This window comes from Thamnophis sirtalis, unplaced genomic scaffold, assembly GCF_051295495.1.
Source record: "Thamnophis sirtalis isolate CommonGarterSnake01/CBP01778 unplaced genomic scaffold, rThaSir2_p1.2 scaffold_3, whole genome shotgun sequence".
In the NCBI taxonomy this organism is placed as follows: Eukaryota; Metazoa; Chordata; class Lepidosauria; order Squamata; family Natricidae; genus Thamnophis; species Thamnophis sirtalis.
The window spans coordinates 126,836,695-126,863,525 of record NW_028261383.1 but is presented as its reverse complement, the minus strand read 5'-3'; the positions used below and the strand labels follow the sequence as shown (position 1 = coordinate 126,863,525).

Here is a 26,831-nt window from a genome sequence, read left to right as displayed (position 1 = left end):
GGAGTATAACAAAATGGAGTAATCCAGTATTCTTTGCCATTTTGTCAATTGTCTCCCAGCACATGAACTGTACTTCAAGTTGTTAAACTCTATTTGGGAAATGCTGATAGTGAAACAAATTTAAGGTTTTCACATATATAAAGAGGGAAAGGAAGGTGAAATAGGCTAGGAAGCTGCCTGAAAGGAAGTTGCTGAACTTGGAAAAAGGAGCCAAAGATAGTTGGCAAACCAAATCGGATTTAAGCAGTTTTGGCTGCTGAAGAAGTGTAGGTTCTAGAAAAGATGGAACACAAGATTACCAAAGATGTAGGCAGACCAGGCTTCAAGAAATAAATCCACCTCGCAGAGAATTATGGAAGAAGAAAAAGATAGTGATATGTTATACCAATGAAAAGTAATATATTGCTAGATAAATTTCATAGGAAACCCTTGGTTAATTTTAAGGATATTTTTATGTCTTGCAGGAACATGATGAGAATTAATGCAAGTAGGAAGTTCTGGATAGGTAGGAACAGATGGTAGCAAGCCAGATTTAGATTGCTTTGACCATGGTGACCTTATTTAGTTCCACCCACTGCTCTACTGGCCCCATTAAGCACATGAGATGCATTTGGCAAAGTCATTGACTGAGACATTTCTTTGCAGGCTTATACTATGCCAAATGAACCGCCTCCATGGGTTGAGGAAAAGAACCCTTCATATCATAAAGCAATATTATTACTGGAACAGTTAATATGAACTAACAAAGATTATTTTCATTGGGCAGTTAGACTTCTGAAATCACATAGTCATAATACCTGAGTTTGGATTGCTCATGTGGAGATTGGAACTGTATATTGTATACCCAATTTGTCCAAAGGTGGAACTAATTTAAATAGTTTCTATTAAATGTTTCTGTTCTTTCATTGCAGGTTGGCTTGATTTATATGTTCAACCTCATAGTTGGCACAGGAGCTCTAACTATGCCAAAGGCCTTTGCTGCTGCTGGTTGGCTTGTCAGCCTTATTCTAATAATGTTCTTGGGATTTATGAGGTAAGATTTTGCTACATGTTACTTCTGTTAAGTTGGCTAAAACAAGAGGTATGTAGAGATATACCTGGGATTAGCTGCAGCTCATTGAACACCAACTTTCTTTGTTGTATATTTTCAGCATGGTCACCAGCAAGTAGGGTCAACATAAAATATGCTGCTTTAACTTAACATAGTTCTGTAAATCAAATTCAGCAGCATCTTTGGACCCACTGGAATCACATCTTGAAAACTAAGGTTAAAAAAGTTGAGCTGGTAAAAGACCTGAGCAACAGTGACATGACCCACAGAATGGAATTGGGGATCACAGTGGAAGAAATAAGAAACCGTGTCTTTTGACCTACTTTTGCTGCCAAAAGTTTTAATTGATTTTTGGCAAATTGAAATAGCACAGTAAATAATAATAGCAATAGTACTTAGACTTACATACCACTTCACAGTGCTTTACAGCCCTCTCTAAGCAATTTGCAGAGTCAGTATATTTCCCCCAACAATCTGGATCCCCATTTTACCCACCTCAAAAGAATGGAAGGCTGAGGTCAACCTTGAGCCTGGTGAGATTCAATCTGCCAAATTGCAGCAACTGGCAGTCAGCAGAAGTAGCTTGCAGTACTGCACTCTAACCACTGTGCCATTGTGGCTCATACACACTCAATACACACTTATTTTAAGTATAATGATACAATTTTTTAAAAAAATAAATTATTTCCTGTGTCAAGTTTTATTCTTAGTAATTACATAGATACATCTATTTTCTTTGTTATTACTGCCTTTAAAAATATCTCAGTTTAATCTATATCCTTGAAATTTCCTGGTGTTCTGTGTGACCTGTTTTTTTTCAGCCTAGACCTACTAATGTTTCACCACCTGGAACTATATGAAAATATAATTGCCCTGAAAATTAGATGCCATTCCTAAATTTTATGAACAATACTCTTTGAACAAATGTATCCTATTTTAATGCTATTCTTTTTATACTGTTACATAGGCACTTCTAATGCTTTATTGGGTTGTTTACTTAGCTGCTATTGTTAAAGTTAATGGAAGCTGAATGTCTTCAGTTTGTTAGGCAACTAACACATGAAGATAGCTTAGGAATTTGTTGGTGAATTGAATTATTATATACTGAATATCATAGAAGAAGTGTTTTCTGAATAGTCTAATACAGGCCTGTCAAATTGGCGGCCTGTGGGCCAGATGAGTCATGCGCAGGCCAAGCCCACCCCAGCTTTGCAAAGGCAAAAAATGTCTCAATACGTCACGATACATCATGTGACACAATCAAGTTTGACACCTGTGGTCTAATAAATGTAGAAAATTCTATTTTACACATGTAGTATATCCAGTAATAATTGTTTCAATGAAAATTAATTTGCTGCAATCAGATTGTCTTTTCTAAATTATGTTTCATAACTAAAGTTCCATGTCTATCTTTGCCTAATGCATACATTGAAAGTTTAGTTCATTTCTCCTGAGCCCTGGTGGTACAGTAGTTAGAATGCAGTATTACTGGCAAACTCTGCCCACAGGCTGGAGTTCGATCCTGGCGGACTTAAGGTTGACTCAGCCTTCCACCCTTCTGAGGGTGGAAATGAGGACTCAGATTTTTAAAGGCAATATGTTGACTTTGCAACCCACTCAGAGAGTGCTATAAAGTATAAGGAGTGGTATAAAAGTCTAAGTGCTATTGCTATTTAAAATAACTCTTGTAAAGCAAGGAGGTTACAGATCTCGCTGTGAAAACTAAATGCAGTGCAAATGCATTGCTTAAAAGTATCTATGGTAAAACAAGAAAACATTGAGTTGCAATGGAAAGAAGAGATACAGTCAAGAATGTATAGTGATGCCTGAATGTAGAAAAATGACTGCCTAGAACAAAAGAAGTCCATTCAGACGGTTTAGTCTCATAGAGAGAATGAATGAGAATTAAATCATGAAACCAAAATAATGAAGGAAAAGTGAATGGGAAAAGAGGAGGGAGAGTTGGAATTGGATGAGATCTTGGAAAAAGAGAAACATAAGAAATTCACAACACACCTGAGCAGCCATGATCCCCACCCCAGCCAGTCAGTCCCACCTGACCTACTTCTTGTCTGGCCGGCCGGCTGGCATAAAACCTCACCTGCTGTTCTCCTTCTTGTCCTCCCTGCTCAAGCGGCGACGTATGCAGGCAGGGGCTGGCTTACTGGGTGAAAGGGAGGCACTCCGAATACAGTCAGCCTGCAGGATAAGATGGTCCCCAGGGACGCCAGGCCCCGTGCATCTCGCTGCCTCTTGTTTGCGTGCCAGTGGGGTGGGGGCAGCCCGCGGATCTAAGGCTGGCCACTTTCTGGCCCGGATGGCCACCACCGGGTTGTAGATCAGTGCCCAGTTGACCTGGGTGGGCCAAGGCACCATGGGCCTTTCCTTTGCTGTTTCACAGGTCAGATCTGGCCAATGGACCTTGAGTTTGACACCCCTGCTCTAGATCATGGTTGCCCAACCTTTTGGTTTGCCTGGGCCTTATTGAGTGAAGAGGAATTGCATTGGACTGCATGTAAATATATATAACATAGTTAATATACATAAATAATAAATTTACTTTATTTTTCAATTTTTTATTACCTTGTGGGGCCTGATTATTAGCTGTCCAGGACCTGGTCTAGATGATATGGTTCTTCTCCCTACCCTGACCAGTAATGTCCCCTGGAGCGGAGTAGGGAGACAAAGATTGTATGTTGTGCAGAATAAAAAAATAGATTTAATCTCTCCCATTAATGTTTGCCTTAAGTATAGAGAATTAATGGTAATGGATCAGTTTTATACCTCTGAATGAACTTTAAAAGTACACAGAACATGCAAGAATTTGTTCTGTACCATGCACACAAAAAAGATGTAAATAAAAAAATGACCTAGTTCCCTTCTTAAATGCTTTCTATACACTGTGGTCATTAATGGTCTGTTTAAATTTGTGGATTTGTTAGATAACTGCAACTAATTATTTACCTACATTTAATTGTTCTACTGTGAGCATCATTACCTTCCATTGTAAAAGTATTTTCTTAAACAGATTTTCTTGTATTCTTTCTCCCTCAGTTGAGACCATGTTGTTTGCAAATTAATCTTATAAATTACTAGTGAAGGCATTGAAAAAGTGCTGGTTTCCTTGGATGGAAAACACAAATCTTTACAGATTGCTTCTGAGCTTTGTAAAAGAGATTATTTTAAAACTTTAAGGCTTATCTATAGTTTCCTACCTTGTGCTTTGATTTCTCTTCCTGTTCATTTCTTTGTATTGATAGGTTCTGTTCCAATTTGTAATTATTTGTTCTATTTGTATTGTATTGTCCTTCAAATTTTTCTTATTACTGTCAATTTGAAAATGTTTCCTGCAGTATTACTCTGATATTTTCATTTCTGTATAAACACTTCTGAATCTGTGATATCCCTGAAATATGTTTTATATAGTGAGAAGCCCTTAGGGGGAATTGTTTTTTAGGCCTCTGGGAATGTTTGTGTGTGTGTGTGTGTATGTATACACACACACATACATATACATAAAATATGTATTAATTATAGCAGAAATGATTTCTCATTCAATTTTTGTAAATTAGTTCAAATTGTACAGCAGGAAAATATTATTTTTGAGAATTACATTATTTTATCCTTTGCTCATTTTTGCTAAAAATAAGAAACAAAATAACTACCTAAATGGGTGAAAGCTCAACAAATCAAATTGTAACATTGATCTCTTAATTAAAGGATCACTTACTCCCAGTTATTGTCTTAGTAGATCTTAAAAAGTATTTTCAATCCCTAATGCATATCATTGTATGTGAACCACTGATCTATTTCCATATACTATGGTAAATTAGGATTTTTTAAATTATGGTTTGTAAAATAAATATAACCTGATTTATATATACTAAAGTGTAATTGGTAGCTCAAACCTGCCACATTTATTACTTAATATGATGTGTAAGACCAGCCCTGGTATATCCATATAATCTAACTATTGCTGTTCTAGTCTTTTCTGTAAAGAATGGCATAAATACATGAATTGTCCCAATGGTTATTATCTACTGTTTCTGTGATACAACTGCTATCTGACTAAATAATAAAGTCAATGATGTAATAAAAATCTATGAAAGAGAGCCAATTTGGCATAGTGGTTAAGGTATCAGGCTACATCATGAGTTTTAGTCCTGTCTTTGTATAAAGCCAGCTGGGTGACTTTGGCCCAGTCACTTTCTTTCAATCCTAGAAAATAGACAATGGCAAACTTCTGAAAAACCTTGCCAAAAAAACTTCAAGGACTTATCCAGGCAACTGGACAAAATTGAACAAGGGGGGGGGATACCTATCCTATCTTTAATTTCAGTTTTGTAGTTCTTTGAAAATGTTGGAATAAAATCTGTCACAAATACGTAACATTGCGTGTTCCAAATGTGTCTTTTCCATCCATCTACAATATTTTAATCCGGTTAATTTTATTAAGCTTTGCCATTTGACTCCTATCATTGAAGCTGGCTGGGAGAAAAGCAAAGTGTCAAGGGAAGCTAAGAATTAGAAGACAAACTAACTTGAGTTCTCCAAATCACAACTGATACCAAGGTGTAAAAATTAAAGTCCCACCCCTGCTTTATACAAAGGAATTTTGGGAAAAAAGTTGGCTGCCCGCATCATATCTAACTTTGCTTTCAATATTCAACATTGTCTGAAAACTTCTCAGAATAGAGCTTGAAAATGAACGTGTTAATATAAATGGAATATTGTGAATCATTTCTGTTTTAAAATAACTGACATTTTCTAATTCTCTTATAGCTACATGACGACAACTTTTGTAATGGAGGCCATGGCTGCAGCTAATGCTCAGCTTCACTTAAAGAGAATGGAAAAGCACAAGGTTTGTGTGGCATGTCTTAATCTGATATCTCTCCAATCATACTGTTACGTAGTAGGAAACTTTTAATATTGCTCTTGTGCCTGCCCTTAAAATACAGCAATAAATTCCCTACCATTCTGCAATTTTTTTTGTAAACAGCATTCTTTTCTCTCACTAAATTGGATATTCAGTATGATAGGGGAACTGGAATTCTAAGCATCTTAAAGACCCCATAGCTAAACAGTTTTGCTATTTTTCCAGTAAATGTGTTTTTAATTTAGTACTTAATTTTTTTTTACTTAGAATTCTACAATAATTCTTCATTTTTGAGATCTAGCTTAATGTCTTACTCTTCTAGGAAGATGATAATGATGATGATTCTTCATCTGAAGTTTCTGATAGTGAAGTTCTCCCAGATGTCTATGAACGATCAGAAACACGGCCTATTCTATCTGTGCGTAAGTATCTAGCTGATTCTACTTTCATCTTGATAACATGTAAGAATCAATCTCTCTCTACAGTTCTTTGCCAAAGGCAAGTGAAAAAAGATCCCCATTCTTTATTTACACTTTCTGTAAATAATACAAGTGTATCAGGAAATCAAACATTAGTAATACTTTGCAAACCATATTTTAATTGAAAAAAATAGTTTATCTAAGTCAAAAGCTTGCTCTTTTTTTGCAGCTGACCAAAATGCATATTTAAAAAATATTTTTCTTGATTCCAGGCCACATTGCTTGCAACAATGGTGTCCTTGTAATATACATATTTTGTCCTTCTTTGCAATGTTGGATACATAATTGGATAACTCTCAGAACAAACAACATCCCCATCCTCATTGGTTTCAGTAATACACGCCAGATCTCCCTGCTTGTCCATCCCTAAATAATGAATGAAGGTGGTTTTATTGCAGAAGATAAGCATTAATCCACAACATTATGAGGCCAGGTTCCCTGATAATCTGGTTACCAAGCCCTTCAAAAGCATTAGAACAGAAGATCACATCAAGATTGGGAATTTCTCTTTTGTCTCTTCCTGGTTATAGTTTTCTTTTTATTGATACTACTTCTATATAAGTGACCCAGATAAATGTATTCTAAATGGAATATATATATATATATATATATATATATATGTATGTATGTATGTATGTATGTATGTATGTATGTATGTATGTATGTATGTATGTATGTATGTATATATATATATATATATATATATATATATATATATATATATATATATATATATATATATATATATATATATATATATATACACACACACACACACACATACATACATACAGTTGTATTTGTGCTGATAAATAAATAAAGGGAGACTAGTATAGATCTATTTCAAGCTATTTAGCTCTCATCAGCTAGCCCAGGTTCAAATCCCAGTAAGGGTATGGCTAGCTGATGAGAGCTAAATAGCTTGAAATAGATCTATACTAGTCTCCCTTTATTTATTTATCAGCACAAATACAACAAAATGTAACAAAAAGGCAACAGTAAAAATATTGGGTTTCTGCCTGGATGGTCTCTTGTGACGAGCCAAAGGACAGAGAATGGAAGTAGTGATCTTCCTCCCATATTTGGGCATACCGGGGGTTGTAAAAATCGTGTGTGTGTGTGTGTGTGTGTGTGTGTATATATACTCCCCTGCCTGGGAGGCAATGGAGCACAGGTTCGATTCCCAAACATGGGTATGGCTAGCTGATGAGAGCTAAATAGCTTGAAATAGATCTATACTAGTCTCCCTTTATTTATTTATCAGCATAAATATAACATATATATATATATGTATATATATATATATATATATATATATATATATATATATATATATACACATACATATATACATATATACATACATACATACATACATACACACACATACACGCACATACATACACATACATACATATATACATATATACATATGCATATACATCATATGCATATACATCATATACATATACATTATACATACATACATACATACATACATACATACATACATATATATATAAAGTCACAACCCCTGGTATGCCCAAATATGGGAGGAAGTTTATTGCTTCCATTCTCTGTCCATTGGCTCGTCATAGGAGACCATCCAGACAGAAACCCAATATTTTTACTGTTGCCTTTGTTAGTCTCCCTTTATTTATTTATCAGCACAAATACAACACACACACACACTAACACACACACACACACACACACACACACACACACACACACACACACATATATATATATGAAAGTAACTGCTCTGTTGCATCAATATCAATGATTGGTCAGTTCACTATTTAAAATTAGGATATGAACTTTTTACTCCATTTCTTATCAAGCTTAAGTACAGTATCATATTTAGTAGGTTCCCAACTGTATCATATTCAACTTTATCATATTCTACTTCTTTAAATTTGATTGGCTTATTAACCACTCATTTTGTGTAATTAAAGTGAATAACAACAATCAGAAATATATGTAACCTTATTATTAGAATAAACTTATCTTTCAATGTTTTGCACGTTTACCTTCATAAACCATGGGGAAAATGTTTATAAAATGGTGAACATAGCTCCCCCCCCGTTACTTAATCTTTTGGGTCATCAACCAAATCTTTCAGCCTATTTAAGCAGCTGTTCTCCTTCAGAGAGGGAAGAAGGAGACACTTTTTTTCTTAATTCTGCCCCATAATTAATCATATACATTACTCAGTAGTACAACCAAAGGAATCATTTAAAGGATGAAAAACAAGAGAAGATTGAGAAATTTAACTACAAAGCAGTTTAAAATGAGTTTTAAAAATATGCCTCTATTGTAACGTTTCTTTCTTTTTATTATATGTATATATGCCTACCCTGTTTCCCTGAAAATAAGACCTCATTGGATAATAAGCCCAGTTGGACTTTTGAACGCATGTGCTAAAATAAGTCCTCCCAAAAATATTGAAACACAACAGCAGCCGTGAGGTGACCACACTCACTGCCTCCTGCACCTCAAAAATAATGAGACCTCCCTGAAAATAAGGCCAAGTGCTTATTTCAAGGATCAAAAGAAAATAAGCCCTGTCTTATTTTTTGGGAAACATGGTATTGGTACCTCATAAACAAGATACAGGTAGTCCTCGACATATGACCACAATTGGGATCAGAATTTCCATTGCTAAGCAAGGCAGTTGTTAAATGAGTCGTGTCCAATATTAAGACCTTTTTAGCTGCAGTTAAGTGAATCACTGCGGTTGTTAAGGGAGTCACATTGTTGTTAAGCAAATCCCCCTTTTCCCATTGACTTTGGTTGTTGGAAGCTGGCTGGAAGAATCACAGATGGTGAACATGTGACCCCAGGACACTGCAACCATTGTAAATACATGCTGGGTGCCAGGTGGTTATTGATCAGGTGGTTATGGGGACACTTTGATGGTCATAAGTGTGAGGATCGGCCATAAGTCATTTATTCAGTGTTATTGTAATTTTTAATAATTGTTAAACACATAGTTGTAAATTGAGGACTTACTTGTGAAGGAAATGGTTTATAACATGAATAGCGTGGACTTATTATGGGTCTAAAATATTCCTTCTAATTTTCAGAGAGACGAGGAGCACCTAATATTTTTGAAATCACAGAAAGGGTAGAAATGGGTCAGATGGCCTCCATGTTCTTCAACAAAGGTAACTATTTTTAAGGCCCTGTTTTATATTTCGGATATGTTTTTTGAGTTTTTATTTAAACCTTATCTGGTTCATTTCCTAAAACATGCTTACAGTTTTTATTTGTGGAATACTTACAAGTAAACACAAACTAGGAAACACTTAATACAGAAAATGAAGTACTGCTAAATTATTGCCAAAAAGCTTTCAATTTCCTTCTATCCCCGCCTTTCCCCCTTTCCTTTTCCTCCCTCAATTTCCTCCTAAGTATAAGTTTTATTGGTGATGGCCTGGCTAAGAACATCTACATTATCCATACATATGTTATGGAAAATAGATCAAACATATGTAAGTGATAGTTCCCAAGATCTGGGACTGAATAAGCCTTTGTATGGAATCAGGGGCCTTTGGCTTCTTCTTCATTAAGCTTTGTATTCACAGCAAAGGTTGAAGTATTATTCTGGTCAGTGTCATCCAAAGTGAGCTTCATCCAAAGTGAGCTAGTAAGGGTCAAGATGTGTTGGCTAACTTTATCTTCCCACCTTTCCAAAGTTGGCTCTTCGACACCATATCTAACTATCTGGTAAGAAGTAATAGTTAATGAATGAAGTTGTAGGCAATGAAGGAGAGTGAGATAATGAGGATAAATGGGATGCAAAACTATGTTTTGTTTTTGCTATTTGTATGTAGGAGTACCTTTATTCCACCATGTCTATATTTTTGCTTTCATTTGAAGTAGGGTTACCTTTTCAGCATTAGTACATTTTTTTACTGTATACCATAGTGATTAAATGTCTTCCTTGGGATGAATTTTGAGATTTTGCTTTTATCATGGATTTTTTTTTTTTTTTTGGATAGGGTGGCTAGAGGGATGTTTACATTGGAGAAATACAGCTCTGGAATAATATGGTAGCATTAATTCTCAATTTTGGCTATGAATAATTTTACACAGTAGAGGGTGCTCAAATCACATATGTGAATGCAGGTTAAGCATAGTTAATTTTTTTTTAACAAATGCTTTATTTGGTTGACAGTTCAAACAAAATTTATTCTGCTCTTTTTCACTTATTATAGGCAGCATACTAGCTTTCTTTCTCAGAGGGAAAAGTTTTCAAAAATGAACAGTTATAGCAAAATAAAAGTGCCCCTCCAAAGGTAGGGATGGCCCTAATTTGCGTCATATGATTTTTCTGTTCTTTTGATCTGTAGAAAGATACTTGGTTGCATTAGAACGCTTTGGAAAGATCATAGAGATTTCCAAATCCAGGCATACATTATCAAGCACTGAATTTAGCTAGGAGAATAATAAATTCTCTTCCTGCCATTCCTTCTTTTGGCTTCTCGTCTATAGAGGTTTTACATTATAGATGTCAGTATTGGCAAAATATTTTAGTGTGCACTCAGTGTAGTGTTTTGAATGGTCTCTAAATAGTGTTCGGTTAGAAATACATAATTTTCTGATAGTCTAGTGAAATGAAGCAAAAATGTACATACTAAAACTGAAGCTAGAACCATGACATTTGTACATATTTATTCGCCTGTGCAGCATTGCTTTCTATAGGAATGTGGAAATCCTATAAGGTGTCTCTAGTTCAAACATATCTAGAAAGCAAGATAATTCTAAATAATTTACATAAGTGATAAGACTCTTTGTTTTTCTAAAATATAAAAGTTTGAATAACTGCCTCTTACTAAATGTTATAGTTTTCTTGTTCAGCTAGACTAAAATTGACTGCTGCTATGCTGATTCATATATTTTGTCTGGATTAGATGCAGTTGCATCTTTTTACAAACAGAAATAAATGCAGGCAGTCCTCAATATATGAGAACAATTGCGACCAGAATTTCCATTGCTAAGCAAAGTGGTTGTTAAGTGAGTCATGCTTGCTTTTTTGACCTTTTTTGTCACTGTTGTTAACTGAATCATTGCAGTTGTTAAATGAATTGTGTAGTCGCTAAGCAAATCTAGCTTCCCCATTGACCTTGCTTGTTGGAAGCCGGCTGGGAAGGCCACAGATGATGATTACGCAACGCTGGTTACACTGCATCCATCGTCAATATGTGCTGGTTGCCAAGCATCTGAATTTTGACCATGTGACTGTAGGGATGTTGCAACAGTTGTAAGCGCACACACTGTCATAAGTCACTTTTTTCAGTGTGGTTGTAAATTCGAATGGTTCTAAGCGAATAGTTGTGAATTGAGGAGTACCTGTACTGCTGAAAAATCAAATTTCTCAAATGCATAGTTTTGCCATTGTCTTCCCTGCTATTCCCTTACCAGGGATTTTACTTAGTTTTTCTTGGAGGTTATTGGGTGTCAGAAATACTATCCATCGTTTCCAGTTTGCTCTTTCCTTGCCATACTTTGGCATTTGCCAGGCTTCCTGCAACTGTGGAAATTCTGCATAATTTTTCAGTGAATGAAATCAGCACTACATCAATTACTTGCTTTTAAGAGCTGACTTCTGACCTTGCTTTCTATGTGATGGTAGTTTTAGAACAGGCTAAAATAAATTTATGCAGTCACGGTGAATATATCTAATGTAATGCCCAATTAAAACCTGGCAAGTTTTGCTACCGGAATAAAAAGATATAGTCCAGGCAAAGAGTAAGATTTTCAGAATATCATATTCTATTATAATTGCTGTTATAGGTTTGTTAAAAAAGGGCGTCTTTGTGTTCGCTGCATATCCTGCACATTTCCTTTGGTAATCTTATAAGAATCAATGCTTGTCAAATTGTTATCTTACCAATTTAAGCTGAGACACATAAGGCTTCAAACTGTACTTTGTAGGAAATTGGTATGTAGTCTTAAAGAGAAAGAATGTCTTCTGACGATTTCTATGAAAGGTGTCTAACTCTGAAGGATAGTTTTGCCTGCTCTAACAGGGACTCTGGAATCATTTATTGTAGTAATGGATTCTAGGCATATATGTCATGTACCACTCCTGGAGAAATCCATTGATCTTCCGTTTTTTGTGTCTAGTAATGAAAGTATCAATCAATGAAGACCCATGATTATTTATAAAACAGAACTGGCACAATGTTTACCTTAATTAAAAAAAACAAATGGCAAACCAAAACCATAACCATAACTTTATTGCAAAAAATAATATGAAACACTAATTGAAGAATTAAGAAAGGGAAGCCAAAATGTTCTCCAGGGGAACCACAGGATTGCCTAAAAAGCAGTAGTTTCAAACTAGTGAACTGACCTATCTAACATTTGCAAAAAACTATAAAACTTCCTGGGAAACTGTGATCCAAAAGAAACCAACTTTGTTTAATTTCTCCAGTGATGCCAAACTTAACCTTATAGTTAGATCACGCTAGATCAATACTACGACAAAGGATCTTAGATGTAGAAGATCAAAAAGAAATTGCTGCTTTCTTTCACAATCTTCTCAATTATATTGTAACTGTAAATAACCAAATTTTAATACCTGAACCTAGCTTTTATCTGCACTATCTAAAAAAAAGGAAGATAAGTGTATTTATCTAAAAGTAGCAAAATTTTGGTATATTATGTGTAAGCTTCTCGTACAAATGGTTGATAGTAGTTCTTGTTGTTAGAAGATAGTTTTCATTTTATTGATAGTATTTTTATTAGTCAACAACCAAAATAAAGTTCTGTCTGTCAAATGAATAATACAGAACATTAAAACAGAAATATGTTCTTAGAATTACCTTAAATCATAAGCAGGAGTCAAGGCATAACCATTTTTGTAGCCCAAAGAATGAGTAATGTGAGCATTTTTGTTTTACTTTCTATTTAAATAACTAGATTATAATCTACTGAACTAAAATTCCTATGAGAAGCATTATTAAATATACATTCAAGTCTGGAATCAAATGATCTAAGTAGTGAGCAATATATTTAGTTGGTTTGATTTTAACAATGAACAATAGCAGCCCTTTCATAATCCTCTTATCCTATATGTTGTCCTTGGCCTGTTAAATCGACTATTTGAAAAATGACAGTCTAATTTTACTGTATATCTCTGATTAAATTACAGCTGTTCCTAATTCAGTTTTTTTCCCTGAGAATCCAAGTATTAGCTTTTAAAATACCGTATTTATCGGCGTATAACACGCAGTTTTAAAACTAAAATTGGAAGCTTAAACCCTGCCTGCGTGTTATACGCCGATCTCAGCCTGGCGGCAGCGTCACACAAACTGTGGAAGGAGGGGGAGGAGGAGGGAACCAAAGAGAGCTTTTACCGAGTCTGCGCCCCACAGCCAGGACCGTCCTGGCGCCTCCAGCCGCGTTTCTTCCTGCAAAGCCCTTCGGGCAACCCGAGAGTTCCGCTTGACGCCAGAAGGGCTTTGCAGGAAGAAACGCCGCGTTTCTTCCTGCAAAGCCCTTCTGGCGTCAAGCGGAACTCTCGGGTTGCCCGAAGGGCTTTGCAGGAAGAAACGCCGCGTTTCTTCCTGCAAAGCCCTTCTGGCGTCAAGCGGAACTCTCGGGTTGCCCGAAGGGCTTTGCGGGGAAGAAACGCGGCTGGAGGCGCAAGGACGGTCCTGGCTGTGGGGCGCAGACTCGGTAAAAGCCTCTCTTTGGTTCCCTCCTCCTCCTCCTCCTCCTCCTCCTCCTTCTTTCTGGAGCCCCTTCCTCAAAGATTTGGTACCAAAGCAATGGCGGTGAGGAAGTTGTGTCTTTTGGATTTTGCACTGTTGTCTTTTCAATGGTTCTCAGACTGGTTGAACCTTTAGCAGCTGGGGTGATATTCTTTACTGTTAAGGTTACAATTGGATGTGTTGGACAAATCTTAAAAGATGAAACTTTTATTAAAACGTTTGACTTAACTAAAAACGTCTTCCTTTTTCTTCTTCTTCTTAAATATGATTTATTTATTTATTTTTACTTCAGAAGTTTGATGACCGTTGTACAAACTAATCCAACCTAAATGTAGAGGAGGAGAAGAAGGGGGGGGGGATTTAAAAAGAGCAGAGGAAAAAGAAAAGAAAGCATGAAGAAAACATAAAGAAAGGGATGGGAGGGAGGGAAGGAAGGAAGGCACTTTATGTTGAAACAGAAAATATTATATAAGGAAGAAAATGGAAATAACTTTTTGCTCAAAGAGGTGTTTTTTCATTTCATATTTGCCTTTTAAGAGGAGTTAATGTTATAATTCATGTTCTAATGTTATAAATTTTAATCCAACATTAAGTTCCGAGCTTCCAAGTCATTTATTTTTAATGAAAAAAATTTTTACTCAAATTTTTGTGTTAAAATGGGGGATGCGTGTTATACGCCGGTGCGTGTTATACGCCGATAAATACGGTAGCTGCTATCTTGTTCTTAAATTTACCGAGGTGTATTCAAAATACCTTCCAGGAGATTATCACCTTGATATGGTAGAAAAGCTCAGATCAGGTACAAATGATTAGAACATTATTAGAGAGGATCTTGAATAAACCTGCCTTATTGAAACCTCAGATATTTAGTTTGATTTGCTCTTTGTTGTTCAAGTGGGAGGTATCACTGTGTCTAGATTAAAATAGCTCTTGTAATCTTCAAAAAGAAGATTATAGGCACCTATGATTCTGGGAAAGGGATTGAAAAAGATTGCCAAACAATTGTACATCAATCATGCCACTGTCAAGACGATGATTAAGAGGTGGAAAAGATCTCAAAGAAGTGCCAACTTGCCCAGGGCAGGCCACCCCAACAAGTTCACAAGATGCCTAAAAGATCCCTAAACCCCCCCAGAATTTTACCATGTAACCTGTAGGTAACTCACTACTATTGGTGTCAAAGTGCATGAGACTTCCATTAGAAAGAAGCTGCACAAATTAGATCTACATGGGAGATGTGCCAGGAGAAAACCATTGCTTACAGAAAATATTTGAGGGCAAAACTAAAGTTTGCTCATGAACATCTAGGCAAAAATTGGGGCTTCTGGAATAGTGTTTTGTGAACATACAAGGTAAAGAATTGAGATACTTGGTCACAATATCAGAAGACATGTAAAAAGCCAAATCCATAATTTTACCAGAAGAAACTGATTCTAACTATAAAGCAGGCGGTGGCGAGGTTATGGTATGGAGTGCTTGGTGTCCATCATAGAATCTATTGTACATTGTGCCAGAGGGTGTTTGAGGATAACGTAAGATCATCTGTTAAAAGCGTAACTAAAAGTGAACCTTGCAACATGACAATGGCAGTAGCCATTCTAGTAAATCCACCAAAGAATGGCTGGGAAAAAAAGAAGGGAAATGGAGGATTCTGGAATGGTCAAGTCAAAAGCCTAGGTCCAGATCCCATCAAGATTCTGTGGAGTGATTTGAAACAACTTGTGCATGCAAGAAATCCCTCCCAACATTGCACAAGTGAAAACAAATTGCATGAAGGAGTGAGGAAAAAATTAATCCTATTTATTGTCAGAAACTGGTAGACAGTTATAAGAAATGTCTACTTGAAGTTGTTTCTGCCAGAGGGGGTAATAATCAAATATTAAAGGTGGACTTATTTTTTCTATGGAAGGAAATAGCATATCTGTTAATTTTATGTTGAATAGACAATATTTTATTCTGTAGGTTTTTGTTCAGTTACATTATCTTTATATTTATGTTGATGTGTCTACATTAGTTAAAAAAATGATTTAATGTGAATATACTTGTTCACATGACTATAAACGACTAGCAAAAACAATTAAGTGTGGGGTGGATGAGAACAATAAAAGCAAGGGGAGACAGCAAGTAAAGTAGAAGGCCAGATCACTGGGATGTCTTATTAGTAGGGGCAGATAAAATGGTAAAATAATGAATCTGTGGCCCAAATTCATCAGAGTCGAGATTCAACCTGATAGACTATGTAGAATAGATAGGGAGGAGTCTAACCACCAGATTGCAAGAATATGAGCAGTCAGACAAGTAGACCTGAATTCATTGGTAGTTTCACATTGCAGTGAACAAGGACATGTGTTCAATTTTACAACTACTAAGATTGTTGGCCAAGCAGGTACAAAAATAGCCAGGGAAATGATTGAAGCCTGGAAAATGGGCCCCTTGACAATCAACAGGAGTGTTGATTTACCACCAGCTTATCAGGTATTAGGAGCTGAGAACTTGGCAGCACAAGGAAAACCAGGCAACGATTTAATAGTCGGCCATCAGCATCCCAATCAACAACTAAAGCTGTACACAGCCAAGCACTGCATAAATACTATGCATAGAATAGCCCAAAGCACACATTCTAGTAGAGAGATGATTGGCTCCAGTTTAAGTCCAAAAGCTCGAAACAGTAAACTTCTGGTCCCAGTGACCTGTTCTAGAAAGATGAAAGTGCTGTCTTGAACTTGCTAGATGAGACAGTCTTAGCTTGACTTGAATGTTAGTCCAAACTCATTTTCTTGTCAGAGTTTCATGAGACTAATTTCTCTTTCTCCTAATTAAGAGTATTTTTTTTCTATAATGGGACTATATATTCAATTTAGCATTTACAAAAAGGCTGACAAAAATCCATTATAGTTTAATAATATACATGAATAATGACTTTAATGTTCAAGTTTTATTTGGTTTTAGATTAATTTGATTTTTTTTCTTTGAATAAGATTTTAATAAGCATTTATAGCTGCAGTTGTTTGTACATTTAGCTGGAGGAAAAGCTGCAATGGGTCTTAAAGAATTAATGAATATTTTAATCTATTTACTATTTTAAAAATAATAAACTCCAAGCTGGAAATAAATATGCTTTTGATTACCATGCTGCTCTTGTCTCATTTTAATATTATGAATATCTAAATGTGGTAACATAATTACTGATTATTACTGCAGAGAAATAATTTTGCTTTTATTCTACTGATAGACATATCAGTATTAACAGATAACTAGTTAGATAACATTTTGTGTGTTTTTAATTTGTTTTTTATGCTTTCCTCTTAAGTTACACTAAGAGATTTAATACTTCAAAGAACCAAAATATTTTTATGAGAAGAAGAGAAAGAAGAATATGTTGTAGGCATAAACAAGAATTTTTCTGGTTTCCATCTATTAGCATACTCTAAATAATTCGGCTTATTCATTATGAAATATCATTGCTTTAGAACCATTTCTGGGCTATTCAATGGCATAGATACGCTAGTAATAAATGAATTGATGACTCTTTGTATAGAAGTTATATAATGGATGCAGGTTTTATAAATGGGATGGCTATTCTACTGCACTGCCCACTTAATTGCAATATATAATTAGCAATTGAAACTGGCGTGCACTGTGCTTTTTGCATATTCATGATGGTACACTTTTTAGTGGCCTTTGACAGAACACTTGCCCGGAAAGTGGAAAGTGAATTTCATCTAGTGTTATAATGTGAACTTGTGTATGCAACAGACTTTTCGCACCTAGCATCATTGGTTTCAGTTGGATGTTGGAAGTCAAACTCTGATCTCTGATAGTCATAAGGAACCCTCAAATAAGTATCTAGAGAGGAACATGTTGTAAGGCAAGTGAAAAGCTAGTCTGGCAACAGACCTCAGCAGGCATAAATATATTGGCGATTACCATAGTTCATATTGTTTAAAAAATACATATAATTGGCATTGATCATGTTTCCGTGTATCATGCATGGAGGAAACTAGAAAGGTGGTCACTTATTAGTGAACCAGATGCTTAAAACAAATGACTGCCTGTCCATGTTTTGCATCAGGTCAAGCTTCAACATACTTGTGGTACTGATTCATAAAATAATTTGGTATTTCAGGAAGTGAAACAAATTATAACGGGGAAAAATATATGCTAAACAGTTATAGAATTAATACTGCTGAATAGTGGCATAAGTGAATAGTGCCCATTTCCATTTATCTTTTGAACAAAGTGTTCTGGCAAAGTGTCAAGGCTTTTTCCTTGATCCCATTTAGAAGACATGTAGTTACTGAGTACACCATGTTGTTTGAGGAGATTTTTTTAAAATGTAAAAGACATTATTTTGGCCAAGAAACGAGGGTTGCCTAGTACTTGTATTTTTTAAGCGGTGACCTTGGCTGATCTCAAAACTTGAGTAGAGTCAGATGCGTTTTATACTCAAATAGGAGACTATCAAGAAAAATAAGGATAATTAATAGATTAGATTGGAAGCCAAAACTCAGAAGAAAAAGTTGGCTATTTATTTATTTTTTATTTGAATTCTGCATTTATTTATCTGAGCATGCATAAAGTTAATCCAGTACCTCAACACTGGTGAGATATAGGTGATTTGCAAATGTTGCCAAAACATATAGAGATATATTTATGAAATCACCAAGCATTAAACTTGACTGAAGAATACTTTGTTTTAACAGAGTTGTGCATGTGTATATGTATTCAGCGTGTGCATAGGTATATAACTGTATGCAAATGTATTCCATCCTCACAAATAGATTGCAGAAGACCATTCCTAGTGCCAAGCTGAATATACTCCATTTTTGTATTTCTTATGTTCTTTTTTTCGTCCTGTCTTTGATGCCTTCTGTCCTTGGCCTGATTACTTTGAAAATGAAATATGTTTAGATTGAGTTATTTCAGTTCCTTTTTGAAAAACAAGCTGATGTGTTTTGGAATTTCTTTATCTTTCCTGATATCTGATCATAAAAGCTTCTTGGCATACCAATACTTTTGTCCCCAAATTGTAAATAAAAAGTATTACATCATAGCCTTTTATAAATCATATGGTAATTTGGCAAGATTAGAATCATATCCAGTTTTGGAAACTGGAAGTAAATGCTGGTTTTCAGCAAATTGGTTGCAAAACACATCATGGAAATCTGCTAGGGTTTGTAAATGTGGCCCAATTGCCAGTTGCCCAAAGTGAAGTCACATGACTGCAAGGGGGGGGATGACAACCGACGGAATTTTGAATTCAGGTTGTAAGTACTCCCCAGGTAGAACTTTGGAACTTTGAACCAGTCTGAAGAGAAGGACTACATGTAATCCATCAAAGAGGGTTACGCTTTGTATGCTTTGATAAAATGACATTTAAATGTGATTGTACGGCACCTATCATAATTTTTATATACTCTGAGTGAAATAATTGATGCAACTTGTAGTCAAATGAAGTAGGTATTCTACTCTAGATACACATACACATACACACACACACACACACACACACACGGTAAGATCCTTTACTTCTGCCTGAAGGTTTGTCATAGTGAGAGTGTTATATTTAATGTAACATTTTGAAATATTTAATTATAGAAAACAATGTTAATAGATTTTAAGATACTAGATAGGGCACCATATTTTTGCCTGTAAGATTTAATTCCAGTATGCATTGAGTATGTTCTTTTTTTCAAGCAGTGTTTTGGATCAATTTCATTTCAGCATGGTTACATGGCTTCTAAAAAAAGAACTTTCAATAAGAAATGACTAAAATATTAAGCTTTTTAAAAAACTGATACAATTTTGTGAATCGCAATGGTTTATCTTTTTCTCATTTTTCTTCTTTGTAGTGGGAGTGAATTTGTTTTACTTCTGTATAATCATCTATTTATATGGTGATCTGGCAATCTATGCAGCTGCTGTCCCAGTTTCTCTCATGGAAGTGACTTGGTAGGTATGCGTCTGGTAACAATATTGTGGATGTGTTCATTTTCTTAAAAAGCTAAAAGATAATATAGTTATTTCATATTGATGGTTTTGACTTTGTATTGAGGTCTACAACTATCCCAGTTTTCAAGTCAATTTCAGGCTATACAAAACTTAAAAGAGCCACAATGTACTTAAAAACCATTATTAGAAATAATCATGAATCCATCTTATAATGATAATCAGGAAAGCAGGAAAGCAGGAAAGGAGAAGAACTCTGTTACAATGGCAGTGGGTATGCTATTGGGAAACTTGAAAGTTGAGGACAGATCATCTTGGAGAAGATCTATCCAGGTGGTTGCTAAGAGTTGATAACACACAAATTAAACTAGTGGCAAATTTTAGTGTCCAGATATATTTGTTTACAGCCCAAATTGTTTTCTCACATAGGTCCCAAGCTATATAGGACTTGGAAAGTAAAAACCAGCACTAGAATTTCTGAAAAACATTTGTCGATATATACAAATATTCAAGGAAAACTAAATATACCAGTTAGTAATCCAACTGTGCTATGAATTATATCTTCTGAATGCTATCTAGGACAGCCCACATAAAATACATTACAATGATAAGTAACTGCAGAATGGAAAACCATTGCCATAACCAACTAGCTAAGGAATAGTTGCAGTTGTCTTACTAGCTATTTCATCTGCTGCTTAAAAAGCTGTTATTACTTGATCTGCAACTGTTTCCTGGACATACCTGTATGGTATATTTATTAATAAGGGTCTCTTCACATATTCAGATGAACATTAATACTCTGCTTTGCTTTTTTTTGTCAGTACTGTGACTGGCAATCATTCATGCAGTGTGGAAGATGGGACAAAGTATAATGACACAGACAAGTGCTGGGGGCCAATCAGGAGGATTGATGCTTACAGGATTTATCTGGTAGGTATCACTAACCAAAGGTACAGTATGAATTTTGCTTTGTTCTTAAACAAAATAACATTGTGAAAGAATGATTGATTTAAATTTTAAGGGTATAATCTGCTGCTGTTTTCAGCCTCTTTCTCTTCTTTTTTTTTCTCCTGGAAGTTTGTTAACTTTATACCTTTCAGTAGGTCAGCCTTGTACTGTAGTAGTCCCTTGAGATACACATAGGTGGAAAATTAATGATACTTTTCAATGGAAATCACCTCCGCCTCAACTCATATTTATCAGGCTGTCTACACACTGCACTTCAGGCACGGTATCCTGTTGAGTGTCAACTTTGGCTAACTGTAGTGCCTCCTTCCTAATTTTCCTCTTTTCCTGTATAAGGCAATAAATTTAAGTAGCTCTTCTTTTCCAAGCCAGAAATATTTACAATACTAATGAAGTGATGAAAACTTGAAAAAGGTTGTCAGACTACCTTGGAAAAGCAACTTAATACTGGAAAAGCAACTGAATTGTATTAATATTACTACTTGGGTCTAAGAAATATTAGATGCTTCATATACAGTAGGACTGCTTGTTGTATGTTGGCATTTTATAAATGAGTGTGATTTTTAGCAAATATGTTCACTGGTCCTGCTTTACCAATATTTCAGTATATATTAAACAATTTTACCAAAGCAGGTGTATGTAAATTTTCAGCTTATGATCCATTTCATTTTATTCCAAACTTGTGATACACCAGTTGAAGCTGCACATGAAAAATACTCTGCATGCTTAAAAAAACCCAACTGAACCCAAGAATTTGTTTCAGTATTTGAACTAATTTCATTCTTTTTTTCTAACTACCTTGATTTTAGAAGTATAATTTAAGATGTTAAAAGGGATATTGTTTTGCTATTGCAGTTAATCAGGTGACAGACTGAGGAGTTTGCTTATCTACTGCAGTTTATCCAGAGATGACCCTTTTCATACTTCTATTGTAATGTTTGTCATGAATTTACTTTGACATTCAGCTGTAAGTTGGTAACAATCAAGCGTTAAACGTAATAATTAGGGAAAAGAGTGCTAAAACAAAAATCTTTTTAAAAAGTTTATCAGATTTTTATTACTAAAATCATGGCAGTGGCAGATGGTAAGTAAATCATGCAGATGGCAAAGAAGAAACAAACCTGAAGCAATAAATACAGTTTTCCTTCAGGGAACTCTGTGCATCTTAAACTTTGTTCCTGCACTCCTGATTAGATTATTACTATGAACAGCACGCTTCGGGAGGATGGGCGACACACAGTAATAATGCGGAAACAGGAAGAAAGCCTTGGTAATATTAAGAAATGCCATAGCCTGGTTAATTATTTAAAGGAAGTATTGTTTTATTAAATTGTGCCTAGGCCTGTTTCTACAGAATTTTTATACCACTGAAGGTTTCTTTTATACTGAGTTTCAGTAACAGTTTGATCCAGCAGAAGGAAAGGCGTGCAGGCATTAATTATGGCCTGTATCTCTGAGATATTGCACCTATAATTCATAAGGTAATATTTTAAAGCAGGGATGGAAGAAAATGTGCCTTTATGGAAGCAGTAGGTTGAGTATTTTGTGAAAGCAATAATAGTCTATAATAATACAGTTCTGTAATGCTGTCTTTCCTTGGCTTTATGATGCATTTGGCATCTTTAATGTTGCAGCTTTAACAGTATGTAAAAATTGGTAGTAGAATCAATGAACCTTCTGTGCTCAATTGCTGACTGACTCTAAACCATTAGGAAGAATGATTGGGTTGAGTATTTGAGAATCATTGCTCATGGCCTGCGGTGCATTCATACTTTGAGATGAAGTGTTTAAAATTAAACAACCTGATTCCCAAAGTTGCATGTGATCTCTTTCCTTTATGGGCTTCAGAGCTTCATATGACCACCGCAGAGTAAACCAGCAATATGATTTACTGCTGTTCGAAAGTAGAAAACATATACATTGTAATATAAGGTTGATCTGATATTTTAAAAACCTTCCAAACCTCCTCCAAACACAGGTTAAAAAAGTAGCATAAGTTTGCTCCCATGTGTTTCAGCTTTCCCACGGTTTTTTGAATTTACTTCATTATCGTATGTACTGTGGCCTTTGCTTTATTAAAAAAGAAGCAGCAGCAGCAATAGCAGTTGCAGTAATAGTTAAATAGAATCCTTGGCCACCCCTCAAAGTTGTCCTTCCCCGATCTAGATCACTAAATATTTTCCTCAGTTTTCAGTTTTCCCTGATAGTTGTATGTACTGTTGTAAAAACAGTTTCCCTAATAGGTTCATTGGAAAGGAGAAAATAAGTCTTCCAATGGAGTCCAATTTCAGTCTTCCATTTTCAGTAAATGTGGTAAAGATTTTAGTGTATGTGAGTTCTCAAACTGTCCACTCGCCCCCCCCCCCAAGTTGAAGTTTGCATTCTGACTTCCTATATTGTACTTTATTTTGCCAGTTTCTTATATATTGCTATATTTAAAAGCTCAAAATTGTTGTTTGTCTATTATAGTAATTTATTAAATGTACACATATGTACTCACACACACAAGCACATATATAATCTCTTTCTTCTAAGATTTCTGTTTGTAATCTTCTCCCTCTCCTCTTGCAGTATTAACTTTTTTATTATACATTAACTGTATCCTGAAGCTAGGAAAGAAGAAGAGAGAATGATGGACATAAAAATATTATTTTGTAATGTGCAAAAGCTCCTCCAGAAGTAGTCTGCATTCCTATGCCTGAATGAAGGCTGAGTGCCATGCACGTAGTGAAAATATTTAGACAGATTAAGCTGCTCTCTGATGAGTTTCCTTCCTGCGCAGCATCTTAATATTACTCTGCAGGCTCCAGCAACCTAAACATAGCTCCACTGTCTGGTAGGCTTACGTTTAAACTTCGTCTTTCACAAATTTCATACTTGACTGTCTGGTAAACTTCTCCCGGGAAACTAAAATTCCAAAGTATAACCTTGATAAACAAGTAATTAAATAAAAGTTGTTTAGAAGATAAATGATTAAACTGATTCCCTCACTCTCAAACATCATTTTGTAGGTTTTTTACCGGTGGGTTTTGAATCTGGGTTCACTTATAAAGTGTTATCAGTACTTTTTCTCTCTCTAATAACTGGCATATTTGGTGGCATTAATTCATGGCAATGCAGATTTATTGGTTAAAGCAAATGGTAAAGATTGACCATGTTTTCTGGTTCTTATTTATTGTTTCTTGGCACCACAGCATTCAGATTCCAAGTGGTTTTGGAAGCACTTGCAACCTCTGGTTGAATTAATTTTTCCCTCAGATAATAGTTTGAAGCCATATTAGAAATTAACTTGAAATGCTACTTTGGAGGGCATATATTTTCCTAGTTTGGATATAAATAGTTTGTTATATAGAAGGAGCAATTAATTGACATAAAGTCAAAAGAAAGGTTGAGGGAGTTCATAGCTTTCTTGAATAATAACAGACCATAATAATAGACCATAGCTTGGCATTATGCCTGAAAATCTCAGTATTATTTATAAGCTGTCATAAATATTTTTTTCTTAGTCCAGAGTGATGAGGCAATTATGCAGCATACATTATTTAAGAATAGATAGTTCTCTTTGCTGTACATTCTTGAATAAGCTCTTTGCTTTGTTCTGCATCAATTCTACATGTGGATTATGAATTAACGAATTAGCATCCCATCCAGCCTATTTATTCTTAATCTTATTATATCAGGCTCTTTGGCAGGGACTAAAAATGAAAGTGATTTTCCCCCCAAGGAATATTTTTAAATAATTCTCATTAGTAAGATTTATTGTAATGAATGGGATATGGTTAAAAGAATTGTAGCAACCAAACCTATTATTTATTTAAATCTAATATGTCCATGTGCATATTAGGACCAAGACATTCTCCTTTTGCTTTCCAACAGGTGTTTTGGGATCTGTTGAGAAGGCAGATTTCTTCACTGATAATGGAGAGGGTTTCCCCTGGCTTTTACATAATGGCCTTCTAAATATTTATCAAAGTAGAATCAACCCTCACAAATGACAGCTTTGCCGTTATCTTTGTGGCATAGATCTTTGTCTTGGCTGTTAGAATTTAAACTGGAACAATTAGCAAAGGGATACAACACAAGAATCTCAATTCTTTTGATATCTGTCTGTCCAAGTTGCTTTAGTTTTTACTCTACTGTTCAACTATTTTTCAAGCACAGGGAAATATGCAATGCTTTCCAGATAGGAGAACAAAATATTGATTTGATATAGAGTGTTGCAAAAGATGTTATCTCCAATCTGGTTTGGTCTGTTTGAGACATTTTATTTCATCTGTTCTGTCAGAGCTTGGGATGAAATTTCTGAGTTAATTAGGATGAGAGCTGTATTCAGGCATGTAGTTTCAGAGATGCTGCAGTGTTACAGGGAGCCCAGCAGGTGCAGGCTGAGCAAAGAGAGACATGCAGATGGTTTGATGGACGTTATCCCAGTTGGAAGCATACAGCGCAGTGAGTAAAATTAGGGTTGCACAAACTTAAATTTTCATTAGGAAGAGGCAATGCTACTCCAGGCTGACACTGATTAGAATCACAAACAGGTCTTCTGGTTTGATAGAATGGTGATTCTGATTTGAGATAAACCAGATAAAGAAAAACTAAAGCCTCACTTCTTACTTTCCCTCATTTTGATTTACTTCAAGAACTTTACTTAAGAGAAATGAACCCTATAATAAACTATGTATTATTCTTATTTTTCCCCTCTGTTTTCTCCCACCTCCCATTCCAGTCACTGGAGATGTCTCCTCCTGTCCATGGATTGTGAATAACACTTGATATGCAGAACAAGCCTAGCAAAAATCTAGGTGCTTTGCAGTGGAAAGCTCACCTAATTTAGCATATTTTATGAATTAAGTAATATCCCTGAGAATTTTATCAGACCTCTTGTTTCTGGAAAATGTTTCCATCTTAGTCTTTGCAAAATATCTGGATTTATTTATTTATTTATTTATTTATTCATTTATTATTCATTTATTTATTTATTTTTGCTATCCTTAGCTATTTTACTTAGATGTTGTTGTTCAAGCCCCAAAAATAATTTCCAGTATTTAGATACAGGCTCTAAACAGACTTGTTATGGTATTTTCCCCACATGAGTACACACCCTTTCAATTTTCTTAGTATGGTCTGGCATTATGCACTGAAAAATTGTGATTAAAGAATGCAAAGGAAGTTATTTACATTTGAGCCAATAATAAATAAATGGTCTGAGATTTTTGTAAGCTAACATTTCCTAAATACTTTAAAAGTGAATCCCTTACCAAACATTTTATTTTAATGTTCTAGGTGTATATTGTTCCTGCACTCAACTATAAGCTTGTGACAATTGAATGCAGATAGTTTAACAATAGAACAATTGTGGTTGAACAATTGTGTGGACTCGAATAAAGTAATGAAAGATCTTTACTGTCTAACATATCCTTGCCATATCTTTTGGGATTTGGAAAGGAAATAGTTAACAAAATGGTCATCCATATATTTTTGTAGGATTTGTAGTTGTTGAAATAATTCAATCTAGGTTATCTGATTTTGTGAACAAATTAGTTTTCTTGTCCTGGTGGAACATTTTTTTCAGAGACATAGGGATACATTTTAATGCAATACTTTATTACATTGCCTTCAAGATTTAGGTGGCAGTTTAATATTATTATGAAGCTTGGTGGTAGATAGTAGGAGCATGTTAGCATGCTAATTATTGGTAGCTGTATTTCTCTATTATTTATGAATTAAGGGATATTATGGAAATCCTACACAATTGTCTAGATGTGGGAATAGATCAGGTT

At 35.2% G+C, this 26,831-nt stretch overlaps 1 protein-coding gene across 2 annotated transcripts in view; it reads left to right on the top strand.

Moving 5' to 3' along the window:
* SLC38A12 (solute carrier family 38 member 12) overlaps positions 1-26,831 on the top strand; it is a 71,486-nt gene that overhangs the window by 7,227 nt on the left and 37,428 nt on the right. For both annotated transcript variants that reach the window (XM_087709990.1, XM_087709991.1), the window contains exons 3-8: positions 912-1,033; positions 5,834-5,915; positions 6,253-6,352; positions 9,499-9,579; positions 19,989-20,088; positions 20,907-21,015. In XM_087709990.1, the coding sequence (XP_087566116.1) occupies positions 912-1,033; positions 5,834-5,915; positions 6,253-6,352; positions 9,499-9,579; positions 19,989-20,088; positions 20,907-21,015 (594 nt within the window). The remainder of the gene's footprint in view (positions 1-911; positions 1,034-5,833; positions 5,916-6,252; positions 6,353-9,498; positions 9,580-19,988; positions 20,089-20,906; positions 21,016-26,831) is intronic.